This window comes from Neolamprologus multifasciatus, chromosome 14 (assembly GCF_963576455.1).
Source record: "Neolamprologus multifasciatus chromosome 14, fNeoMul1.2, whole genome shotgun sequence".
NCBI classification, from domain to species: Eukaryota; Metazoa; Chordata; class Actinopteri; order Cichliformes; family Cichlidae; genus Neolamprologus; species Neolamprologus multifasciatus.
In genome coordinates this window covers 25466281-25488147 of record NC_140452.1, presented here as the reverse complement: position 1 = coordinate 25488147, position 21867 = coordinate 25466281, and the positions used below count along the sequence as shown (strand labels likewise).

At 39.6% G+C, this 21867-nt stretch overlaps 1 protein-coding gene across 1 annotated transcript in view; it reads right to left on the bottom strand.

Annotated features, from left to right (window-relative positions):
- clmpb (CXADR like membrane protein b) overlaps nucleotides 1–21867 on the bottom strand; it is an 82694-nt gene that overhangs the window by 7057 nt on the left and 53770 nt on the right. Inside the window, exons 2-6 of the mRNA XM_085184342.1 lie at nucleotides 19925–20076; nucleotides 13094–13298; nucleotides 10032–10199; nucleotides 2279–2401; nucleotides 1226–1367 (exon numbers count right to left, since the gene is read on the bottom strand). Of these exons, the coding sequence (XP_085040468.1) occupies nucleotides 1226–1367; nucleotides 2279–2401; nucleotides 10032–10199; nucleotides 13094–13298; nucleotides 19925–20076 (790 nt within the window). The remainder of the gene's footprint in view (nucleotides 1–1225; nucleotides 1368–2278; nucleotides 2402–10031; nucleotides 10200–13093; nucleotides 13299–19924; nucleotides 20077–21867) is intronic.

Sequence of the window (21867 nt, the reverse complement as noted above, 5' to 3'; positions counted from 1 at the left end):
TTCCCCTTTTAGACACACAGAAACACAAAAAAAGCACAGGCAGCACGACGGGATGACATCGAGCACATGCAGGCATAAAGGGGCTGTTGCTGTTTCAATTAGAATGTGACTTGCTTAGCTGTAGTTTAAAACCGTTCCAGTGGAATCAGTGCTCACACACAGCAGGTTAACATGCACCAATCAACGTCAGTTCATCCAACCAACCCTGTGTTACACAGCGCTGCAGCTCAACTGTCTTACACTTATCTTATTTCAGAAGCATGTTGCCATATAACAATTTTTACTTGAGGGTGATTTTTTAATATTTCATTATTTTATGTTTTCATTTTTGTCTGCAACAAAAACCTGTCACATGGACACTTAAACATGCATGAGCAATTCACATTGAAATATAAATTATTAACAGAATATTTATGTTTTTCATAATAATTGTAACAGGTAGTCTTTACTGGGCTACAGGTGAGATTTTAGTGAAACTTGCACACAGTGGTCACTTAACAGCTCTTCAGCCAAACTGTGCTCAAGGTCACGTACACGTTTTTCATTCTCAGTGGATTTTAAACAAGAAAACTTCTCACCTTCTTTCTGTACTTCACACTTTTCAGTAACTTGGGAACTGCGAAGGACTGTGAGCCAGGTGAACTACTACATCACTGATGTAGTGAACAAAAGTGATCTGCCGGTGTCATAACCGTTGCAGAGTGCATAATCGTGGCAACCAAGGAAATTTACACAAGCTTGCTGCAAATCAGAGAAGTTCGCATCTTTCTCATTTTGGACAGCAGCGCTAAAAGCAAATACTTTTAGCCTTGCGAAAGTTTTTGAAAATGATACAGACAGAAAATGATACAAAAGGAATGCCCCTTACATTTTAGCACAAATTGAAGGGGTTAGAATATGTTTCATACAGAGTATGCAGAATACAAGTGTATCTGCAAAATCAATGTGCTGGTCGTGAGCTGGTCGTGAGCTGATTTGTGCAACGCAGCAACTAGATTAAGGGTAAAATGCAGAAATACTCAAAAAAGTCATCACCATTGATTACAAGTGATTACAGCCAGGAAACAAATGTTTGAGTTCAACAAAAAATTTAAACTGCAGCTAAGCAGAACGCAACAGCCCCACAGAGCCCCACAAGTAACAAAGACTGACACGCTAACACACATCAAACCTGCAAAATGGTGAAAAAATGAAACAATCACTGGACAAATGATGATTAATAAACCTGATCTCATTTGGGGTCTCCTCTTCCTCGTACTTCTTCTTCTCTTTCTTCCGGAAGACGAGCCAGATGATTAATATCACAATGAGGACACCGAGGGATATTCCCACCACTGCGCCCGCAACCATCCCCACATCCCTCACGTCTGTGAACAAGAAAGGAGGTAGTTGATGAAAGATTGAGTCACTTACGGTCTCTGGTCTCATATTATTCATAGTTTTCCCATGAACTCTTAAATTCACAAATACCTATCCTTCATGCCCATTTGCTGGAAAAACACTCCTTATCTTTTTGCTACAGCACCTGAGTTCTAGTTAAGAATTGAAAACTGTTTATGCTGAACCACTTGATTTGCCTTTTGTCTACACATGACCATAATCGTGCTGGGCCTTTGATGCAATGTACTAGTTTTAGAGTGAAACATGACATGGGGCAGGGGTGGTGACCATGCACGATCTGATATCGTTGTGTTGGTGTTGTTCCCAGATCAACATAGTAAATGTTGTTCCAGGATCAACATTGCAAGTGACCAATCAGAATGTTGTGATGTCATACTTTTGTGACTTTGGGAAAAACCGCCGTAAAACCAAAAACTGTACTTAAGCTGCGAGAAACCGCCTCTGTCCGCCGATCAACGGACCCTGACCCTGACCCTAACCCTTTAATAAACGCTAAGCAGAATTGATATTGTCCTTGCGACATTGGAACTTCATAAATGCACGAATGGCTTGGCGCGCCAAAGAATAATGTCACAAGAATGTGATTGGTCACTTGCAATGTTGATCCTGGAACAACATTTACTATGTTGTTCCAGGAACAACACCAACACGACGATATCAGATCATCCTGGTGACCATAGCCAGCAATTTTGGTTTAGTCCAGTTGAAGCACTGAAGGAGAATAAAGAGGGTGAAAGGAGCTAGATGGAAAGGCAGGGAGGGGAATAAATGTATTTCTAGCTGCTGTTTGAAACAATAACCATCAATCAGAGTGGCAGTTTGGTGCGAGGTGATTGCTGTTAGGTCAACTCCATCGCCCTTTTCTCCCCAAACTCACGTTTTATTGTGACCTCAATGGTGCAATTTTCCTCTCCCACGTCATTGCTTGCAGTGCACCTGTAGACACCTGTGCTGTCCATGGTGAGATTCCTCAGGGTCACAATCTCTGGGTTCTTCAGATCTGAGGAGAACAAGAAAAACAATGTAATATTAATTATATAGGAGAGACAACTGAAATGTCTGTAATGACGGAAGGAAGAACTTAGAGGCAGAGAGACAGACAGACATTGGAGTGTTTATCTTAGAGAGAAGCCCATCATGGGAGCGTGTTTGACAGACCGATGTAGCCCCAAAGACCCATGGGATATTTAGTCATTCACCAATGACAGCCATCCCAGACCAATAAATAATGGCTGTGTATTACTGTCCAGTGAAATGTAATTAGTTTTGAACAGGTGTTGTTTGGTGGATGTAATTAATTTTGAAGCTTTTTAGTTGGACACATGCAATTATGTATGCAAGTTAATGTCTCTGTGTTTAGTCTGTATAGTTTATCTCCCCACTAAAACACATTAACTAATCAAATAAAATAAACCCCCCAAAACATTTAAAGTTTTAAAACTAATTTTCCTGTTCACTTGATGCCAGTTCAGATGGTTCTCTGCATGTCACTCACTCGCTGATACACACACACACACACACACAGAGCAGATATTCTGAAAATATTCTTTTTTTTTATCCATCCATCCATCCCATCCATTCGCTTCCGCTTATCCTTTTCAGGGTCGCGGGGCCCGCTGGAGCCTATCCCAGCTGTCATAGGGCGAGAGGCAGGTTACACCCTGGACAGGCCGCCAGTCTGTCGCAGGGCCAACACAAAGGGACAGACAACCATTTGCACTCACATTCATTCGCACATTCACACCTAGTGACAATTTGGATTATCCAATTAACCTATCCCCACAAGCTGCATGTCTTTGGACGGTGGGAGGAAGCCGGAGTACCCGGAGGGAACCCACGCAAACACGGGGAGAACATGCAAACTCCACACAGAAAGACCCCGGCCTGATGTTGGAATTGAACTCAGGACCTTCTTGCTGTGCGGCAACAGTGCTAACCACCGTGCTGCCTTCTTTTTTTAAAATTTAATTTAATTTTTTTTTTTATTTGAGATTCTTGAGTTTAGACATTTAAAATACAGAATTCCACTCTTCCAGTGATTTAAGGAATATGAGTTTTCAATATTCATTCAGATGTGTTCTAGCTCAAAATTTTCTTTTGCCATTAGACATGTTTTTCTTATGTACATTTTCAGGCTGTTTCCAAGTTCTTCTGTGTGAATTTCAGTTCTGCACTTTGGCTGTCAGGTGAATGATTCGGTGTATTTCAGCCCATTAAACATGTTTTTCATCAAAGATCTAATTAGTTCCCAGATCTAAAAAAACAAAACAAAACTATGCAGACTCGTTGCCTCAAAAAAAATTGAGTACAGCTTACTTAAGATGACTAAGTTAGGGCAACTTATTCATTTTGAGTATACTGTACAACCTCATTAGTTCCCAGAACACAAAATCTATGCAAACTAGTGCCTAAAAAAATGGAGTAAAGCTTATTTAATATACTGAGCAAGTATCGTACAGACCGCCTGGACTTACTTGGTAATTTTGGCTGTAAAAGGGCCAGGAATCATACTATAAGTCAGTGGTTGTCAAACTTTTTTTCCGAAGCCCCCCTTTGTTTTACAAGAAAATTTTGCCCCCTCACCCGGCACAAAGTACATCTTCCACCCACACACACCCATATTTTGTTTTCAAATGCCACTGCAGTTTATTTCACACCTCAAACACTTAGTAAACAATTAAACAAATGAAAGTAAACTGAAATAAATTACAGGTAGCAATAAAATAAACTACTAAGGCTACAACCACATGTACATGGGTATTTTTGAAAATGGAAACTTTCTGTTTTCGTTTAAAAAAAAAAATCCTGTCCACATGTGCAGTTTTGAAAAAAAAGAAAAAAAAGCTCCATCCACATGTAAACGCCAATCAGAAGTCCAGAAGCCTGCGAAGGAAAGACTAAACAGGGTTTTGTACACTCACAAAACCTGAAGTACTTCCTAAAAGTTTGTGTTTTCCTGGAAAGGCAGATAATTTTGTGTTACTTTTCAAGTGCCTTCAAAATTTCAAATATTAATAACTAAAGACAGTATTTTGGTTGGTGTAGACTCACAACTAGGAATGAACAAAATGCATACAGCATATAAAAATTTAATTAAAAAAAATGTATTCAAATGTCCGATGTCCGAACTTCACTCTGATGCCTCTGTCTTTCTAAATGGAGCGACAGTAACTGCGTATGTATATATAAATGTGCGTATATGTATATCTTTACGAGTGGACAAAAGGCCCGAACCATAGAAAAAGCTGCGTTTTCTTTTTTAAAATTTTTTTTTTGCCTGTCCAATTTGGTTCTTTAGCCGTCAGAATTGTTGTCTGAAGACCAACAAGGATACCCAATGAATTTATTTTGCCAAATGGATCATCATGGCATTGCCGTATTGGTCCATTTGATCGACCTTTGTTTTTATTATTTATTTTATTTTATTTTCAGTTGTTACAGATGGGACAGACATGAGTGAGGGATAGGAAAGGGAGAAAGAAAGAGGAAGGAAAAGAAAAACAGAAGGGGAGAGGGACAGTGAGAAAGGGGAAAAAAATATCTCCTGGATCACCTGTTGAGAGAAAAAGAATAGAAAACAAGCAATAAAAACCAAAGCAACATACTAAACACAATCTAGCTAAGTGTAAACAGCAGTAAATAGTAATTATTGAATGTTGTTGTGCAGCACGCAGGACAGACAGCGCACAATGTGCTTTGAAGTAGCAGCCAAGAAAGGTGTGATTTAAGTCTACGAACAGTGAACACCCGTGTGCACACCTGTGTGGATCAGCGCGCTTGTATTCAAATGGTTTCCCCATGTAATGGTCTGCAAGAGGACGTAGAGAGCCATAGCCCTGTCCCCCAGGGCATGAAGCAGGCATGGAGGAGATCCAGGCCCCAGACATCCAGAGGCCCCAGAGTGCAAGAGCCCAAGGAAGACCACCGGAGGGGCATCCGTGCCACCCTCCTGGGAAGGGCTGAGGATCCCCAGACGAGGGGTCACCCAGTAGCCACCGGGCAGAAGCTAGCAGGCACTCCGCTGCAGGCCCCTAAGTCAAACGATCACTGCGGCATCACTGAGAGTTGAAAAACTGTCCAAACTCTTTCATCTGTAATAAAATAATCAGTGTGGCTGCTCTACCAGGTGTAACATCCATGCAGCATCCATGAAAACAGAATTTATTAAATTTAACAGAGTTAGAAGTTAGCAGGGAATTAGCTCGCTAGCTTCCATCTAAATATAATATATGTTGTTCTGACTGAGGGATTTCTGAAACCAATTAAGATGTTGGACAGTAAACTAAACAGCAGTGACGTTTGTAGGGTTACTGAAGTTTGGCTAGCTGGTATATAATGATATGCTACGTGGTGGCTAGCGACACAGAAGGATAAATGCAAACTTTTTTCCACTCGATAAAAGTTAACGTGAGGGTTCCCGATGGTTAGGGACAAATGCAGTTGCATGGCAGGATGCTGTAAACGGACCAAACATCAGTCAGGAGAACAACTGAGATAATCCATCCACAATACAAGGTTAGTCGTTAATATACTGCTGCACTGCCTGGGCTGTAGTTACATCGTAAGGTTTAAAAACGGAGCTTTAAAATGAATAGCGGTAATAAAAACCGAGAGAGACCGACAGTGATCACTGATTGTTTTTAGAGGCTTGTTGAGATTAAATAGAACAAGATACAAAGCATTAAAACATGCTAAAAACACAAAAGCCTTAAAAAAAGCAGAGCAGTTTGGGCCCTAAATCACTTAAAGACCAGATAGTCTGATTTAAGAATGCAAAATTCTAGAACAGTCAATATGGAAACTCTTGATGTGAGTTTCATGTTATTAAATGAAAAGAAATCACGTTATGCATTTTGCACTACATTACACTAAACTATTTATCGTATAAGTAAATAAAGTGTAGGTTAGGTCACTCCTGTGAAAAGATGCATACAAACTGATGAATCACAAAAGATAGAACGTCAACTTACAGTATGCCTTTTCATATTATATGCTTGCTTATCTCCATTTTCTAACAATAGATGGGAACTTATGCAGTAAAGCAATGGCTTACAACACAGTGGACTGTGCAGTGGACTAATGCATACATTTAAAGCCTGACAGCAGCTGGTATATACACAGCTACAACAGTCTACAAAGGTTGTTTTCTGTCCACCAAATTAAATGTGATTGAAGAGATTTTTGTAACTTCACTTCCCCAAAAAGCAAATAAAGAGATTAAACAAGGATTTATTGAACAATGGTTTATGCACTTGAATTAGGAGGGATAAGAAAAGTGACTTTATTGACTGCAATCTGCAATCTACTGACATCTAATGGTGAGATTTTACACACTGTAACTTTAATGATACTTGAAAATAGGCCAGGAACTGCACTCCTTGGTATGACCCTGTTCAGTCAGCACACACAGTGTAATATGTGAATAATAATAAATATGACTTTTCCTCTCTTTTCCATAAAAAGTTCCCAGTAGGGTTTTTGACCTTTGGCACCATGGAGCTGTGGGCTTTAAAAAAAAGTCTTACACACTGTACACTGTAATAACTGTACTTCTAATTTCTGAAAAAATACTCTAAAGCATCTTCTAAAACTTCAAAATCTATTTGGGCGATTTGGAAACAACAATAATTAACTGAAGTATAAAAGTATGCGCTCCAAGGTTCACGTTGGGGACTATGGGGTCAGGAGTAAATTAGATTTAGTTACTTTCTGTGGCAAATTAATTAATTTTATCACCAGAAATAACAAATATTTCCATAATTAACACACTTCATACTGTGTGACGACTACAGTTAGATATCTGCAGGGATGTCTCATGTGCTCAATGCAGTTAAAGTAGTGTTACTAAAAATATTAAGCCACAAATGGCAGTAATACTTTTTAAAAGGCCTAATGACTAAAACCAGGTAACTTAGTTACACCTGCTCAACTGCTCATTAAGACAAATATCTAATCAGCCAGTCACATGGCTGAAAATCGGTGTATTTACAGTAGGCATGCAGACATAGTCATGATGACCCTCCGAAGGTCAAACTTAGCATCAGAATGGGGCGAAGAAAAGGTGATTGAAGTGACTTTGAACGTGGCATGGCTGCAGGTGCGAAATGGTTTGATCTGAGTATTTCAGAAACTGCTGATCTACTGGGTGGGATTTTCCCACACAACCATCTCTGGAGGTGAAGGACAAAAGAAGAAGTAGCAAGCCTGAAAAAACACATCTAAGAGAGTCTTTACTGGACTGTGTGCACATAGATAAAGTAGAGATTTTCAGCCTGGTAACCTCACTTACCTTTTTATGCCTTAACCTGCATAATTTGTGTCAACTGCATTAACCCTTTTATTTTTTTGTGACAACCTCAATCTGGATTTTTTTCTTAGGTATTTTTATTCATCTTTAGGCATGAAAAAAAGATTTTTGAACTTCATTTTTTTTAAACATGCACTTTTCAAAGAGTTTTTTTACATGTCCACTTAGGTGGACAACATACATTTTGAGTGGGTGGCACGGTATGGAGTGACACATAAGTGTCCAATGTAGTGGTTTATGTGCAAGTATACCATCAGCAATGTGTTTTTTTTGTACTATGATAAATTTACCTGTGTACTCTGAATAATGCAACAGAGCACTGATCTTTCCTGTCATTTCACATTGACTGTGTTTGGAGTGCAATATAAGATTTTCCATTTATATTATGTTCCATAGCTTTTTGGAGACTTTTATGTTGTTAGGCAGGATGTTAGGCAGGATCATGGCATAACATTGAATTTTAGGTGTTAAAAATACAAAGTGACTGCTTTTCATTTAATCAAATAAATAAACATTCTGATGAAGAGCCACTAAAGGAAGTTTTTGGGGTAACTCTCAGCAGTAATTTGTACATTAAATAGTTATTAGACATGTTATTGACCCTATGAGGAAATCTTTAATTCTACTGAGGTACAGAGCCATAATTTAGACTACAGGAAACAGTTTTATTCAAATACAGTTTATTGTCAAAATGTTCTGGTGCTGATCAGTGACTGCCTTTGTACAACTTACCCATCATAAAGTGACCACAAATATTGTGGAACCAGTTCATAGTGTTTAATTGCTTGTGTGTTGGAATATATTAAACACGAAAACCAGGAGCTGCAGAAACCCAGTAATGCTGAAGACACATGTAAGGAATTTATCTTGGTTTCATGATTCAAAAAGGGAATTACAGTCACATAAGATCAAAGAATTCAGGCGAAGAAGTAAAACTAGCAACACATTTAGGTAACAACAGCATAACTGTGAAAACCATGTAGACCAATTTCTAATTTCCACAAACAAAGTTCATTCATTCAGACTTGAAAATGTTGAAGTAGCAGCATGATAAACACTTCTCTCCACACTTGTCACCTTGGTAAATCAAGGCAAGCCATGAAAGCCCCTAGAGTCTCATATTTCAGTCCCAACACTCATTTAGCAGAGCACAAAGAGCGTTTCTGGGAAAAGTTATCAGAGGCATAGATCTGTGTGGGCAGTATAGGGGTGTGAGTCTGAAGCTGAATGCGATTAGATTAAATGTTCTTGATGGCTTATGCATGAAGGCATGAAGACAGTTGCTGAATGTTGACCTCTTGTTGGCTCCACAACATCAGTGAGCTGCACAGATTTTACCTACACTACTAAAATTTACTTATTCCAACTGAATCACAAACTTTTTGGATGCCTGTGTCACATTGCAAGCCATTAAAAATGAACCAAAAGACCAATATTGATGGTAACAGAGGAGAGAAAACAGAGATTGGCACTCTGACGTTGTTTCTCCTGGTTTAGAGAACACACAATAGGGGGGAGGTGCCCTGCTATTAGCTTTTCTGTTACAAACCATCCCTGTTCTTATTTAGAGGCAGATATGCCTGGTTATGATTCAAGAGGAATGCCAGAATCCACACCATGTGAGTGAAGTATGCCTCAAGGCTACTGCGGAGCCAGTGCCTCTTTGGTACAGAATATAGTCTGAGCTGCCAATCCAGTTCTGCCTATTACATTTGATTTTCTCCACTTTACACACAAACAGTCACACTGACTTCATGCATGTAGGTATTCACTTGAGCCAGGCTGACATTTCAATGTCACAGAAATATTCATCAGATCACAGCATCAGCTCTTGTGTTTATATAAGTCATCCCAATAGAATACAACTAGAAATCACAAGGCTGTGTTCTGTTTGATTTTCTGGAAAAAAAAAAAAAGAAGTAGTACACATTATGTGGTCCTGGGTTTACTGTTCAAATTTGGAGAGAGGGGCGAACTAAAGATAATAGGGGCATGAAGAATCAGCGGATTAACTGGGACAGCCTGAGCCCATCAAAGTGCCCTTGAGCAAAGTGCTGCAAGTGTTAATTATTCCAGTGAAGCAGCTCAAGGAGCAGCAGTAGACAATATAGCTGGCACTGGCAAATTTAGGTGTCAGTGTTTGCAAATGTATGAATGTGAAAATGGGAAGAGGTGAAGGGAAGATGACGTGCTCAGCAAAACCTGCCTTCCACAAGCAGCCTATGAAAATCACTAATATGAAAATGAATCTTCGTGGCATTCCTCTGCAGAGGGGTCGAATAGTGAATCAGCATGTAAGCGTAGTGCCGATTATTTTTCTTACCTATCAGCGCCAGGTTTGGCAGTTTTCCCAGGCTCTTGCCTTTGTCCAGCACTCGCTCCCACTTGTAGCTAATGGGGTCTGAACCATCGCTGGATTTGCAGCTCAGCTTGACATCACTGCCCTCTTGGAGCTTGCCATCCATCCGGCATCTCGGCTTGGAAGGCTTGACTGCAAGAAAACAAAAGAATCAAAAAATGCTTGAATCAATATTTGCAACAAAACTTATCACAGTTAAACATAAAGTGTATAAAAGACTCCCAGTGTTTAACAAATTTACTAGACCACATGCCATAAAAACAGGAACACACTAAAATTGTCATCTTTCAAAAACTTGTTTAAAGCTAAGACGCATATAACAAACTGAATTCATGTTTTTAAATCCAAATCTCAGCCAGCACACTGGACTTCTCCAAGAAGTTCAGAAATAAATCAATCACTACAATTAATGCTTCTGTTCATGAATGTAAGTAAATGACTGTAAATTAGCATCTCAACCAAAGGAAATAATGTACTTTATTTTATTCTGCTTTTTTATAAGTAAAACAGTGAATCTTAAAAATCATGGATAACAACATAAATTATATTTAGCAATAAAAATGTCAATTAAACAGCTTGCACATGCATACAACCATTACAGGAACATCAATAATTATTTTATAATTTCAATGCTGCTAATTTAGGGCAGTTGTGACATAAACCTTACACTGCATGGTGGTCTAATGAATTTGTTAAGCAGCATATATATTAATACAATAATTAAGCAAAAATAAATGCGTTCACCGAAATGATTAATTTTTAATATGTGCATATAATGTAGTCATCAATTTGCCAGTGACGCATGCATTAAAATATGGTTTCCATTACTACTCTGCAGAAAATCGTGGCCTACGTGTATCATGTGGACTTGCCTCAATATTTCCAATGCCAATTATAGGAACTCTGTATTTCATAAAATGAATCTTTTTTTTTTGAAAGGGAAGGGCTGACATTTTTTATTTTGAATGCTGAATATTGAATATTGAGTTATGTTTGAAATAGACTTCTTTGAACATAACATCTACTGAAGCGGGAGTTATTTTATAATGTGAAACTGTCCACCACCTGTGTTTATCGCCCCAGAATACAGCACTACATTAAAATGAAAAGCAAAGAAATAAAATGTAGATAATAACATAGCTTGTTAGGTTGCATAAAGCTGAAATATTTGACGTACATTGTAAACTTTATTTGATTTGTTCTATCAGTATTTTTTATTGGTGCAACTGTTTATGAGGGATGTTCAATTACCTTGCCATCACAGTCATTTCTGGGAACACAAATTGAAGAAAAAAGCAAAATCCTCCCGTAGAGAATGGATCAATTCAACCCCAAGGCTGGCTGTGAATACTTATGGTAATATGTCCTCATGTCAAAGGTTTTGGTCATAGTCTATTAGCTAAAGGCATAATACAGTATAGCTAGAATCTGCTGAGCCCTGCTCTGTTGGATGCATGCTGAAAGGCACTGCTACACTTTAAAAGCATGAAAATAGCATACTGTTTCCCCCTCCCGAGTGACATATTTTTAAATCAGTGGTGAGCTAAATTTAAATATCTATTTTTTTATTTTCGTCGCGCTGACATATTTCCAATGCTAACTTTTGTGTTTGGCTTAAGATGCTTGTCAGCGAAGTTGCAGCAGTAGTAACTGCGAAATGCTAACATGCATTGAATTAACAGTAGCCAGTGGAGAAAAAAAAATCAGATAGCTTATGTGCATTTCTCCCTTTGTTTGTCTTTCTTTTCTCGACACCCTGCAGGCTGTATTCTGCTCACAGACTTTGTAAAGAATATAATGAGAGAAGCTGATCAGGGAGCATTGATGCATTCGTCTGTGCATCTCTGAGCTCTGTCGGGGTCGGTTAAGCCAAACTGCAGAAGGAGCAGTTGGACTGCGTAACCTCAGCTCATAACCCCAATACTAATAAACGCAACATATACACATTTAAAATCTTCACATGCAAATCCACACGCTCATTCAGGCGTGATTGTGCAAGCTTGCACGGAAACATACCCGACCACTGGAGAAGCGCACAAACTATGGCACACACACACACTGTCTCATGCCAAGCCAGCTACCAGCTCAGCTGCCAAGCCATTATCTTAGCGTAGGGAGCGCGAGAAAAAAATGCAAATGTTCGTCTCTCTCAAAATCGAAAGTGTCACTGGGAAGCTGAGGGCAATTTGTAAAATTCGAGGCACTAACTCACTGAAATGTCTTTATGGAAGAGAGAGGGGAGTGAGAGCGAAAGGATTAACAGACTGTTCCATTAGAAAACCAATAACCACGGGTTGAACTAATCTCCCATGATGTTTTAATAAATCGCATGCTTTTTTGACATTGAGAACGATCTCACTCCTCCCGCCGGACTTTGTGGCCAGCTATTGCAGCTGTCTGTCCTTCATAGTTGTTCAGCTATTTCTGATATGCAGACAGAGAAGCGCATTACCACTGAGGTAGTTGTATTGTTGAGTCATTTATAGCCATCTGCATAATGTGCAAATTAGAAGAACAACATGCTTCTCGTACCAAAACGGGATTTTCTGTATTTGGGTAATTAATATTTCCAAGTAGCTTATCTGTACTTAAACTGATGTAAGTTAACTTTTTAACATGATGAACATCAAACTGGTCTGTTGTCTTGTGCTGTATATGTCATAGAGGACACAAGTACATTAGAATCTAGCTTGAAATTTGCCCATGTAATGCAGTCTCTAACTCAATCAATCATTTCTGTGGCCTGCCAAACCTACTTGTATGTTTCTGGTCTCACCTCATCAACAAACCAATCCAAACGGACCCAAACAGCACGAACAAAATCAAATCACACTGTCTGAATCAAATTGAATCATTAGATCAGTCAGCATGACAGAGGAAATGTGCCAGGCTAATGATCCAGTGATTAGGTCTGTGTGTGTAAGAAGTGTGTGTATGTGTGTTTGTGTATGAGGATTTTCCATGTATAAATGAATTTCTTCATAACCCGATGGTACGTGCACGTGCATTGATGTATCCACACTTACCCAATACAATGAGGTTGACTTGGCTCCAGTGGTACTTTCCCCCACTCTTGACTTTACAGTAGTACTCCCCCGTGTCGCTCAGCAGCAGGTCACTGATGAGTAGGGAGGCGTCTCCACCCAGGTACTCCCCAGCAAAGGACAGATGGTTGGGCTCAGTATCCATGGGGTCACTGATGTACACGTTTCCCCCAAAGAAGGTAATAATCTAGATGTGGAGAAAGAAAAGATAATCAAGGATTTAGTTCAGAGCAGAGACTGTTGTCTGAAATGAAATTCTTGCACAAGTGAAAAAACTTCTTGCACAAGTGAAAAATACAGCGAGGGATTGACTGATTCATAATTGCTATCTTGATTCTATCTTTCTTTTGAAGGAATTCTCCAATTTTTTCCTGGACCTGGTACTAACATTTTAGCAGCTGGTGATGTCACTTCTTAACTGATTTATGCAAGTAATTCCCCAAATAAGATTTTCATCTCTTAACAGCACATTTGGTTCGCTTAATTCCTATGTCCCAACAGTATTACCCTTGATATATTTCACTGGTAGGCTGCCATTTACATTTTAAATAACATGGCTCTAATGGCTGTGTATGCTCAGTTAAGACAGTTCCACGTAGTTCCTCTCTGGAGGCACAGTCTTGAGAAAAACAGAATACCAGCACTCATGGGTAACATTGTTAACAATCACTTTTTAATTAACACTTGGGAAATAATATTTTACAAATGAATGCATTTGCTGGAATGCCAGTATCCTGCCAGTGTTCATTTAGCTGATTATCTGTGAGTGTTGTTATCTCTTTATGGTGTTTCCACAAATAAAGCTGTCAAATGAAAAAGAAAAAAAAGCCCACAACATCCTCCCAAACAATTCTATTTTATTATTCTGGTCCTAAAATAAAAGATTAAAGTGCACACAGTGGCACTAAAAGTGATGTCACCAGAAAACAACTTCAGAAACAGCAAAGTACATAATATCATACAGATGATACAAAATGGCTATAAAATGACACTTTTGTAACTTCCCTTTTCAAAGGATATACAAATAAAACTGAAAAGAAAAATGTAAAAAAAAAAAGAAGGTAAAAATCAGCTTTCAGGCCATTTTAGTCAGATTATGATCAGGCTTGGCTTAAAGCTTCAAACAACATAATTCTTAATGATTAGTCCCTTTTAAATGGACTGGTTCTTATATAGTGCTTTTCTACTCTACTTGAGCACACAAAGCACTTTATACAGCATACCTCATTCAGCCACTCACACCAGCACTTTCTTTTATGCTTTAGTACTTTCATTCACACACATTCACACTCCAATGGGTGCATTGGAGTGTGAATGTGTGGTTAGTATCTTGCCCAAAGATCTTTGGCATGCAGACTGGAGCAGCCAGTTCTCAAATGGCCAACCTTCTGATTAGTAGATGACCTGCTCTACTTCCTGAGCTAAGGTAGAAAGGTAAATGCCCCCAGAAAAAGTGCTTGCAGGTCACACAACTTTACTCACCACCACCACTACCAGTATCAAATAAACCAGTGAGTCTGTATATGCCACTGCCACTGTAATCATAGAAACATTTGGTTATAAGCTCAAGAATATGTGCAGAGCGTGCCCGTGGAGGAAGCCCAGAAGGATATTGGCTATTACAGTTGGCTATCAGAGCTGGAGATAGGCATCATCACAGAGATCAGATATCCATAACAGGATAACAATGTGTTCATAACAGAGCTTCTACAAAGTACCAAACAAAGGCTCATAACACTGGCTATTAGGCTAAAGGGATACACAACCAGAGACAATAAATGGCTTGTTCTCCAAAGACCTATCCAAGGTGTTTTCCCAGCTGCAACCACAACACCTTGGATAGGCAACAATGGGACAAGGACGGATCACACCACAGCTAAGACTGAGTAAGAGCAAGGATGTGGTGTCATAAAGCCTCCAACTCCAAGTGGCTGGTGGACCTAAGAGCAGACCACAGCAACCTCCCAGAACAAAATCAATGACAAAGGCCAACAAAATAGCTGGGCAGTACCAGTACCTCACACGACTCATGCCTGTTAGTTTAAGAAGCGTACAGCACTCCAGAACACGTGGCAGCATAAATAACTGGGGTGCTAACAACAGGTGCTAACATAGGGCAGGACAATCCTGATCACAAAAGTTTTGTGCCACATAAGGGCACAAAGCTGTTGAGCTCCTAGCTGATTACCTGCCTCTCTGCAACATGAAAGCTCAGGTGTCATAGCAACCAAGATTAGTTAGTTAATTCGTTTATTAAGATCCCCATTAGCTCCTGCAATAGCAGTTTTTTATAACAGAAAACCTTTTTCATAAATAAAACATGTGCTACATGAAAGACCATAAGAAGTAGTTACTAGTCATCACATAAGCAAATCTCATAAAGTCATTGGAAACAACCGAACATCAGGACTCCAAGACCAGGCACATCAACCTGAGCACCCGCTGTTCTGACTACAAGAAAGAGTATGAACCGGCACCCCACACTTACACAGTGGAGTGCTGGACTCAACACACTGATAACCTTAATCGGAAATTCCTTGTAGGTACACAAAAAGATGTTGTTGTTAGAGCCTGCGATTGACATAATCTGTTTGATTCTCCCTTTTTCTCCTTATATTTACCACCAAGGTTCATTGATGTTTGCAGACACCGGGTGTTCAAAGGAAAAAAATGAGCTAATTTGAAGTTTGTAGCATCTGTAAACCTGCACCAGAAAGCTTTCATTTTCTCTTCCCTGGCTGTTTACAGTTTGTCTTTGTTTATTTCTAGCCTTTCCTTGTGTGTCTTTTGCTCTCTCACGCTCTTGCTTTATCCACACACACAAACAGAAACAAACACAGCTGTCACAGTGGCCTATTACTCAGGGCAAGTGAGAGCCTGCAGATGGGGACCGCTAAATGCTGGTGCCACAGCGCATCAGTGCCTAAGAAGCAGGGGCACCTGCTGTGATCACAGGTGATGACTGGCCATTTACACACACACGTATATACCCAAACCTACTCACAAACTTGCCGTTTACCAAACATGTGGCACACCATGAATGCAAACAGAAACATATCACTGTGCCACAGCTACACACAGAAAGTAACGAGGCTCTAACACCAAAACAAAAAAGGGCATACCTGTACCTGTCCTGTGGGCATGCATCTGTTGCCTTCATGAAATCAGAACATTAATTACTCACAAACCAAACCACATGTGTATGTGTTTTTGCTTCTGGTAATGTCTGTTAGTGAATTGTTCTATTAAGGGAAGGTGTTTTGTTGATTCAGTAAAATACTGCACACAGATAATTAAGCGTCTCTGCTTTTTCACACAGGTCATGAAATGATGATAATGATGACAAAATGCAACCCCAAACCATGAAAAAGCTTCTTCTGTTTTACAGATGGCTGTAGACACTCACTCTTGTACTGTTCTCCTGACTTTCCCCATGCTTACTGTGGACAGTTTGAAGCAAACATTGACATGCTTCAGTCTTTTCTCCTTGTTTCCCTTCAATTGACTTAATGACAGCCACTCCTCCAGTTTCCTCAAATGTTTTTAAGGCAATTCTGTACACGATGAAGAGATTTGGAAAGCTTTCAGCTAATAAAGCTTTGGGAATCACCCTGTTGGTGCAAAAATACAGTTTGGCAGAATTTCTGCATGTGAATGTCGCGCACTTTTCATAGGTTTAAGTATATAAATGGAAACAAATTATGTGTTTTTAGTTTCTTTGCTAAGTTGTCTGTTATGTGCAGATGCAACATTCTTGAGTCAGGTGCCTCTTTTATGCATAACAAACAAAAAGCATATTTCTGAAAAAGGTAAAAGGACTGGACTGAAAATTACGGAGCCCCGCAGGGGACATGGGAGAAAAAAAAATTAAGACGGACTTTTGCGAGATCTCGCAAAACAAACTCGGGATCTCGCAAAAGTTTTGCGAGATCTCGCAAAAGTTGAATTCCAACAATGGTGGCAGCTACTTAGTTGTAAAATTACTCTTTCTGGGTCACAAAATACACTTTTAAGATATTTTGAGGCATGAATGTAGTTGTGTAAACGTCAGATACCTGCTCGGTTTACAAGACATCACATATTTGCAAAAGTGCTCCGACGTTTTTGGAGATCTGACATCCACTAGCTCGAAGCTAACGGGAGGAACACCGCTTTCCCGGCACATCGTGCCTCGACCTCCCGGTCGGCTTCAAGCTGGCGGCCTCCGAAGAATGTGGCAAAAACTTTTGCGAGATCTCGCAAAAGTCCGTCTTAATTTGATTTTTCTCCCATGTCCCCTGCGGGGCTCCGTAGAAAATGACTGAAACATGTCCAAAGAAAAACTTTGACCTTCAGAAGGCCTGGAGAAAGTCTGGCTCCTTGGAAGCAAACTACAAAGGCATGAGGGGTGGCTCAAAACTTTTGCACAGCACAATATATAATTTATATATCACATCATTTTATCAAAAACATTAACACAGTAGAATTGCTGCTCTAATCAAAGCAGCTTGTTAAAGATTACTGGAAGCAGATTATATGAACAGTGTGGCTAACATTCAAATATTTAAGCTGTTCGGTTTTTAAAGTGTTTTCCATAAATAATTTTATAGTCAATGAAGAATACACAGAGGAAACAAGTATAAAACAATGACTCTGTCATTTTACTCTACTGCTAATATATTTATCACCTCTGTGGACAATAATTGTCCTCACAATAATGCCAGTTCAATATCTTCAGTTTTATATGCTGAAGGGCAGCAATTATGCATAGCAAATAGCAACAACACACAATACACGCTAACTTATGTGGCACTGTGGCAGGAGCAATTTCCCAAGAAAGGATGGAAATGAAATTAATAACTTCATCTTTATTAACCATCGCTGGTCTTTGCTGAAACTACACTATGATAGGCTATAAAATGCCGTCTTTGAGTAACTCTCATCATCTAAGATCTAAGTTTTTTTTTTTTACTCTTCATCTGACTAAATGTAGTTGAATTTTGTGCCCCTCTGTGTCTTAAACACATGTAGCCTGTACATTTGCTAACAGAGGCTAAATGTTGACAAGATGCTCTTTCCATCTCAACACGGTCTTCAAGCAGAACAAAAGAATGATTTATTCATTCGGCTACAGGCGTAGTCTCTTTCCTAATCAAATTTTCAAACGTTTGATTTTAATTAATGGTGCCTTCAATGTTATCCTCCCGTTAAATATTCATCGCAATGTGGCAGCCCCAGTCTGAATAATCAAAGTGTAAGGCACCAGTTTTCCCTTTCTTTCATTCCTAGCCCCGCCGCTTCCCTTCCACACTTTGCTATTCATTCCTTTCTCTGTGCCAACGCAAGAGCGCATGAAGAAATGGGTTCAGAAGAAAATGGAAGTCAATTCCTTCCAACAGAACGCTGTTGAGATGTTTTTCTCTCTCGCGCTCTCTTATCAGATTCTAAGCTCAATTTGGGTGAAAAAAATGGCAGTTTTTCAAACACCAGCGAAATTATACCAGAATGTTATCAAAGGCTTTAAAAAACAAAACCAAATTAGCCGTTTAAAGATTTCAGTTATCCTCCTGGTTCAGGCTGATAGACTTTATGAAGCCAGAATTAGAATATATTATTGTGCCAACTAAAACTTTAAAATACAAACAAGGGGGACATTTTTTTTTATAAATGCTGTAATTCCTTTACAGTTAATGCAATACTTTTTGTAAAGCTGAAACTGCACTTAAAGCACACCTTGACTGCTTGATTTAAAATTCAGTGTGACTGCACACAAAGGGGGAAAAAAACTTAAACCTTTAAAAACTTTAAAATGAAGACATTTTCTTTATTTCGTTTAACAGATGTTTTCCATTTTTAAAGCATTGAATTTTACTATTTCCAGAAAAAGCCTATACACTTCTGCAAAAACAAAATAAAACAAGAAAAGAAACAAAAAACTAACAAAGTACTTTATGTCCTTGCCCCAAAACATTTGGACATATTTGCCAGAATGTCTTTATACCCACAGCGTACAATTATTGCCTTTACCTGACTGCTGATTTTGACTACTTTTCAGAGAGTTCTCATGTATGATCTGTTTTGAGACCGTTTCTTGTCACCCTTGCTAATTCTGCTTGCGTCCCTGAATGCCTGATTGCACGTGAGCCCTTGTATGTTTATTAAATAGTAGATTTTGAACCTGATTCTGTTGTTTGGTCTAATTTCTGATTTCAATTCCTTTTGGGGTGGAAGGTTGCTGCAGCTGTAATCTTCAATTGCCTCTATAATTACATATTTTTACAAAACTAAGATGAATTTGTCAGCTTGATAGTAATGAAAAGGTCATTAGGTCTGTTTTTCATTTCCACTTGTTATAGTGTTTATCTCCCACCAGTTAAAACAGTTAAAAGTAAAAGTGCCAAGGTTAGAAATATATAATGTGTTGGTGAACACAATTGCTCCTTTGTGAATGCCACTGAAAGTTGAAGTGCCTTAGTAATTTTGGGATTGTGTTAATGTGCAACTATTATAGGTCCTGCTGGAAATCAGCAAGCGTAACCCAAATGGAGAAAAGCGAAAATGTTTTTTTGTGTGTGAAAAAGGGAAGTGGAAAGAGAGGGAGAAAAGAAAAACTATCCAAGGTATATACAGTCTATAGATACACCTCACATGTTGTTCTTCTGGTTTTTAGCCTAAATGTCACTGTCATTGCCATTTCATCCCAGTAAAGGTCAGTCTTGGTGTTGCAATAACTTTGCAGCAAGTCATGGCAGAGTAAGACGGCAGGGAACCTTTAACAATTCAGATGCTTCTAAACTGTATTAAATGCAGGGAAAAAAAGGAATACAATCTTACCACTTTCTGTGGGGAGTTTGGTTTCTGCAGTAGCCACTCAATGTCAAGAGGGACGGATGATGAGAACTGGTGGTGGCATGGCAAGGTGGCATTGTCCCCAACGACCTTTTTCATCTCTGTCTGGGCCCCCACTGACAGAAGGCTAACTAGAACTGAGGGAGAACAAGAGAAAGAGAGAGAGAGAGAAAAAAACTTGAGACAGAGGTATAGACATGTCAGACGGGGTCACTAGCTCGATCTAAGCTCGAGGCAAGAGACAGATGCTGTGGACAGGAAGCGAAACCACAATGATAGAGGAAACTGGGTGCGAGGATACATCCAAATATTGAAGGGAGACAGAACAGATGGATTCTGTTCAGAGGGAATAAAGTTTGATTGAGGAGTTGAAGAAAAGTACTAAGAAAAGCTATTCACAGCTGCAGTTTGGGGGAATTATGGACGGGTACTGTGCCGACACATCTGACACATGGACAATTCTGCCAGAAAACCCCGAAAAGATACAATTAATGAGTCACTTCCATTGCAAAAAAGTCCAAAAGCTATCCCAGGCCACCTTCCCATTAACAGTGAATGTCAGTATGGAAACTATTTTAAGTCCCAACCGCACAGAAAACGCACATACCAAAAACTCCCACTGTCGACTCAGTTAAGACGGACAGTCGCAGTAAAAGGTAGCAGTAATTGCGAGCGTGTGCACAAGTGAGTGACTCTGGGCACTGGCCAGACTAGTGTGGCCTGCGTATCAGTGGAGGAGCAGCAGGGCTAATTTATTGGAGCTTGCTGGACAGCCTAGAGGGCTTGAATGGAATTAGCCAGGGGATGCTGGGAAAGTGAAAACTGTGGATAGTGTTTGTGCGTGCTCGCGTTCGTGCATGTGCTGGACTGTGTGTGTCAAGAAGCAGTGGTGCAGTGGTGAGATATGTTTAGAAAGACTGCAGAGCTTGACTGTGCTTACGCACTCACGTGTGACGTACAGTTTTGGCCCTGCTATATTCATCTTAACTACCTGCCTTTAATTTAAGTGTGCTGTGCTGAATAATCCGATAGCTCCAGGGGAATTTGACTGCTTGGAATTAAAGTTATCCCGCCTAACAGATGCTCATTTGAAGTGACATGTTCAGACTGTGTAAATATTGTTGCTCCTATTCATTATCATGCCACCTTACTAGACACTCAACATGGCCTGCTGTTTGAACAGAATAAATAAACGTAGTGTGGGACACACATCTGAATGAAAGCTGTGCACTTTGTTTTGTCTGTTATACTGATACTGACTGACAGAATAGTTTTGTGTTTAGAATATAACCTCATATACGTTCCACGGGAAGCCATGTGAATGCATCAGCGCTTACTGGGCGCCTCTCCACTTGTGAACCGGTTCACCCTCATAGGAGCTAACGCCCTATCCCATAAGTGATCTCAGGGCCAATGAAAATGTCAGCTCAGTGCTGTGAAATGGGTGACTCAGTGCTGATACAGCACACAAAGAGATGAAGAGTAACCTCGCAGAAACTAATTCTCCTTAAAGAGCTTCATCCTTACTGAGATGACGTCATCTGCTTGAGTTCAGTTGCTCTTCAAGTTTTGATTAAAGGTTGTGCGCATTGGTGGCGGTGTTAAGAACCCCCCCGATGGGGAAGTGATTAACACTAAACATCTTGGGAGGATGCAGTGCTTTCCTAACGAAACCATGGGTTCAGGCGTTCACAGAGGCAGCACAAAGAGAGACAACACAGTTTTAAGCTAGAGGCTTCTATGCTGTGGTTTGTGTACAGATTATTCCTAATTATTTTGATAATTAAAATGATTTTTTTTTTTGAGACTTGTGCCACAATTCCTAGGTGTGTATTGTAGCTTCTCTGTTCCATGTTTTAATGGCCAGAGAGACATGTATATTAACGGATCTAGGACCTTTCTGTGTTTATAAAAAGACTAGAAAGTAC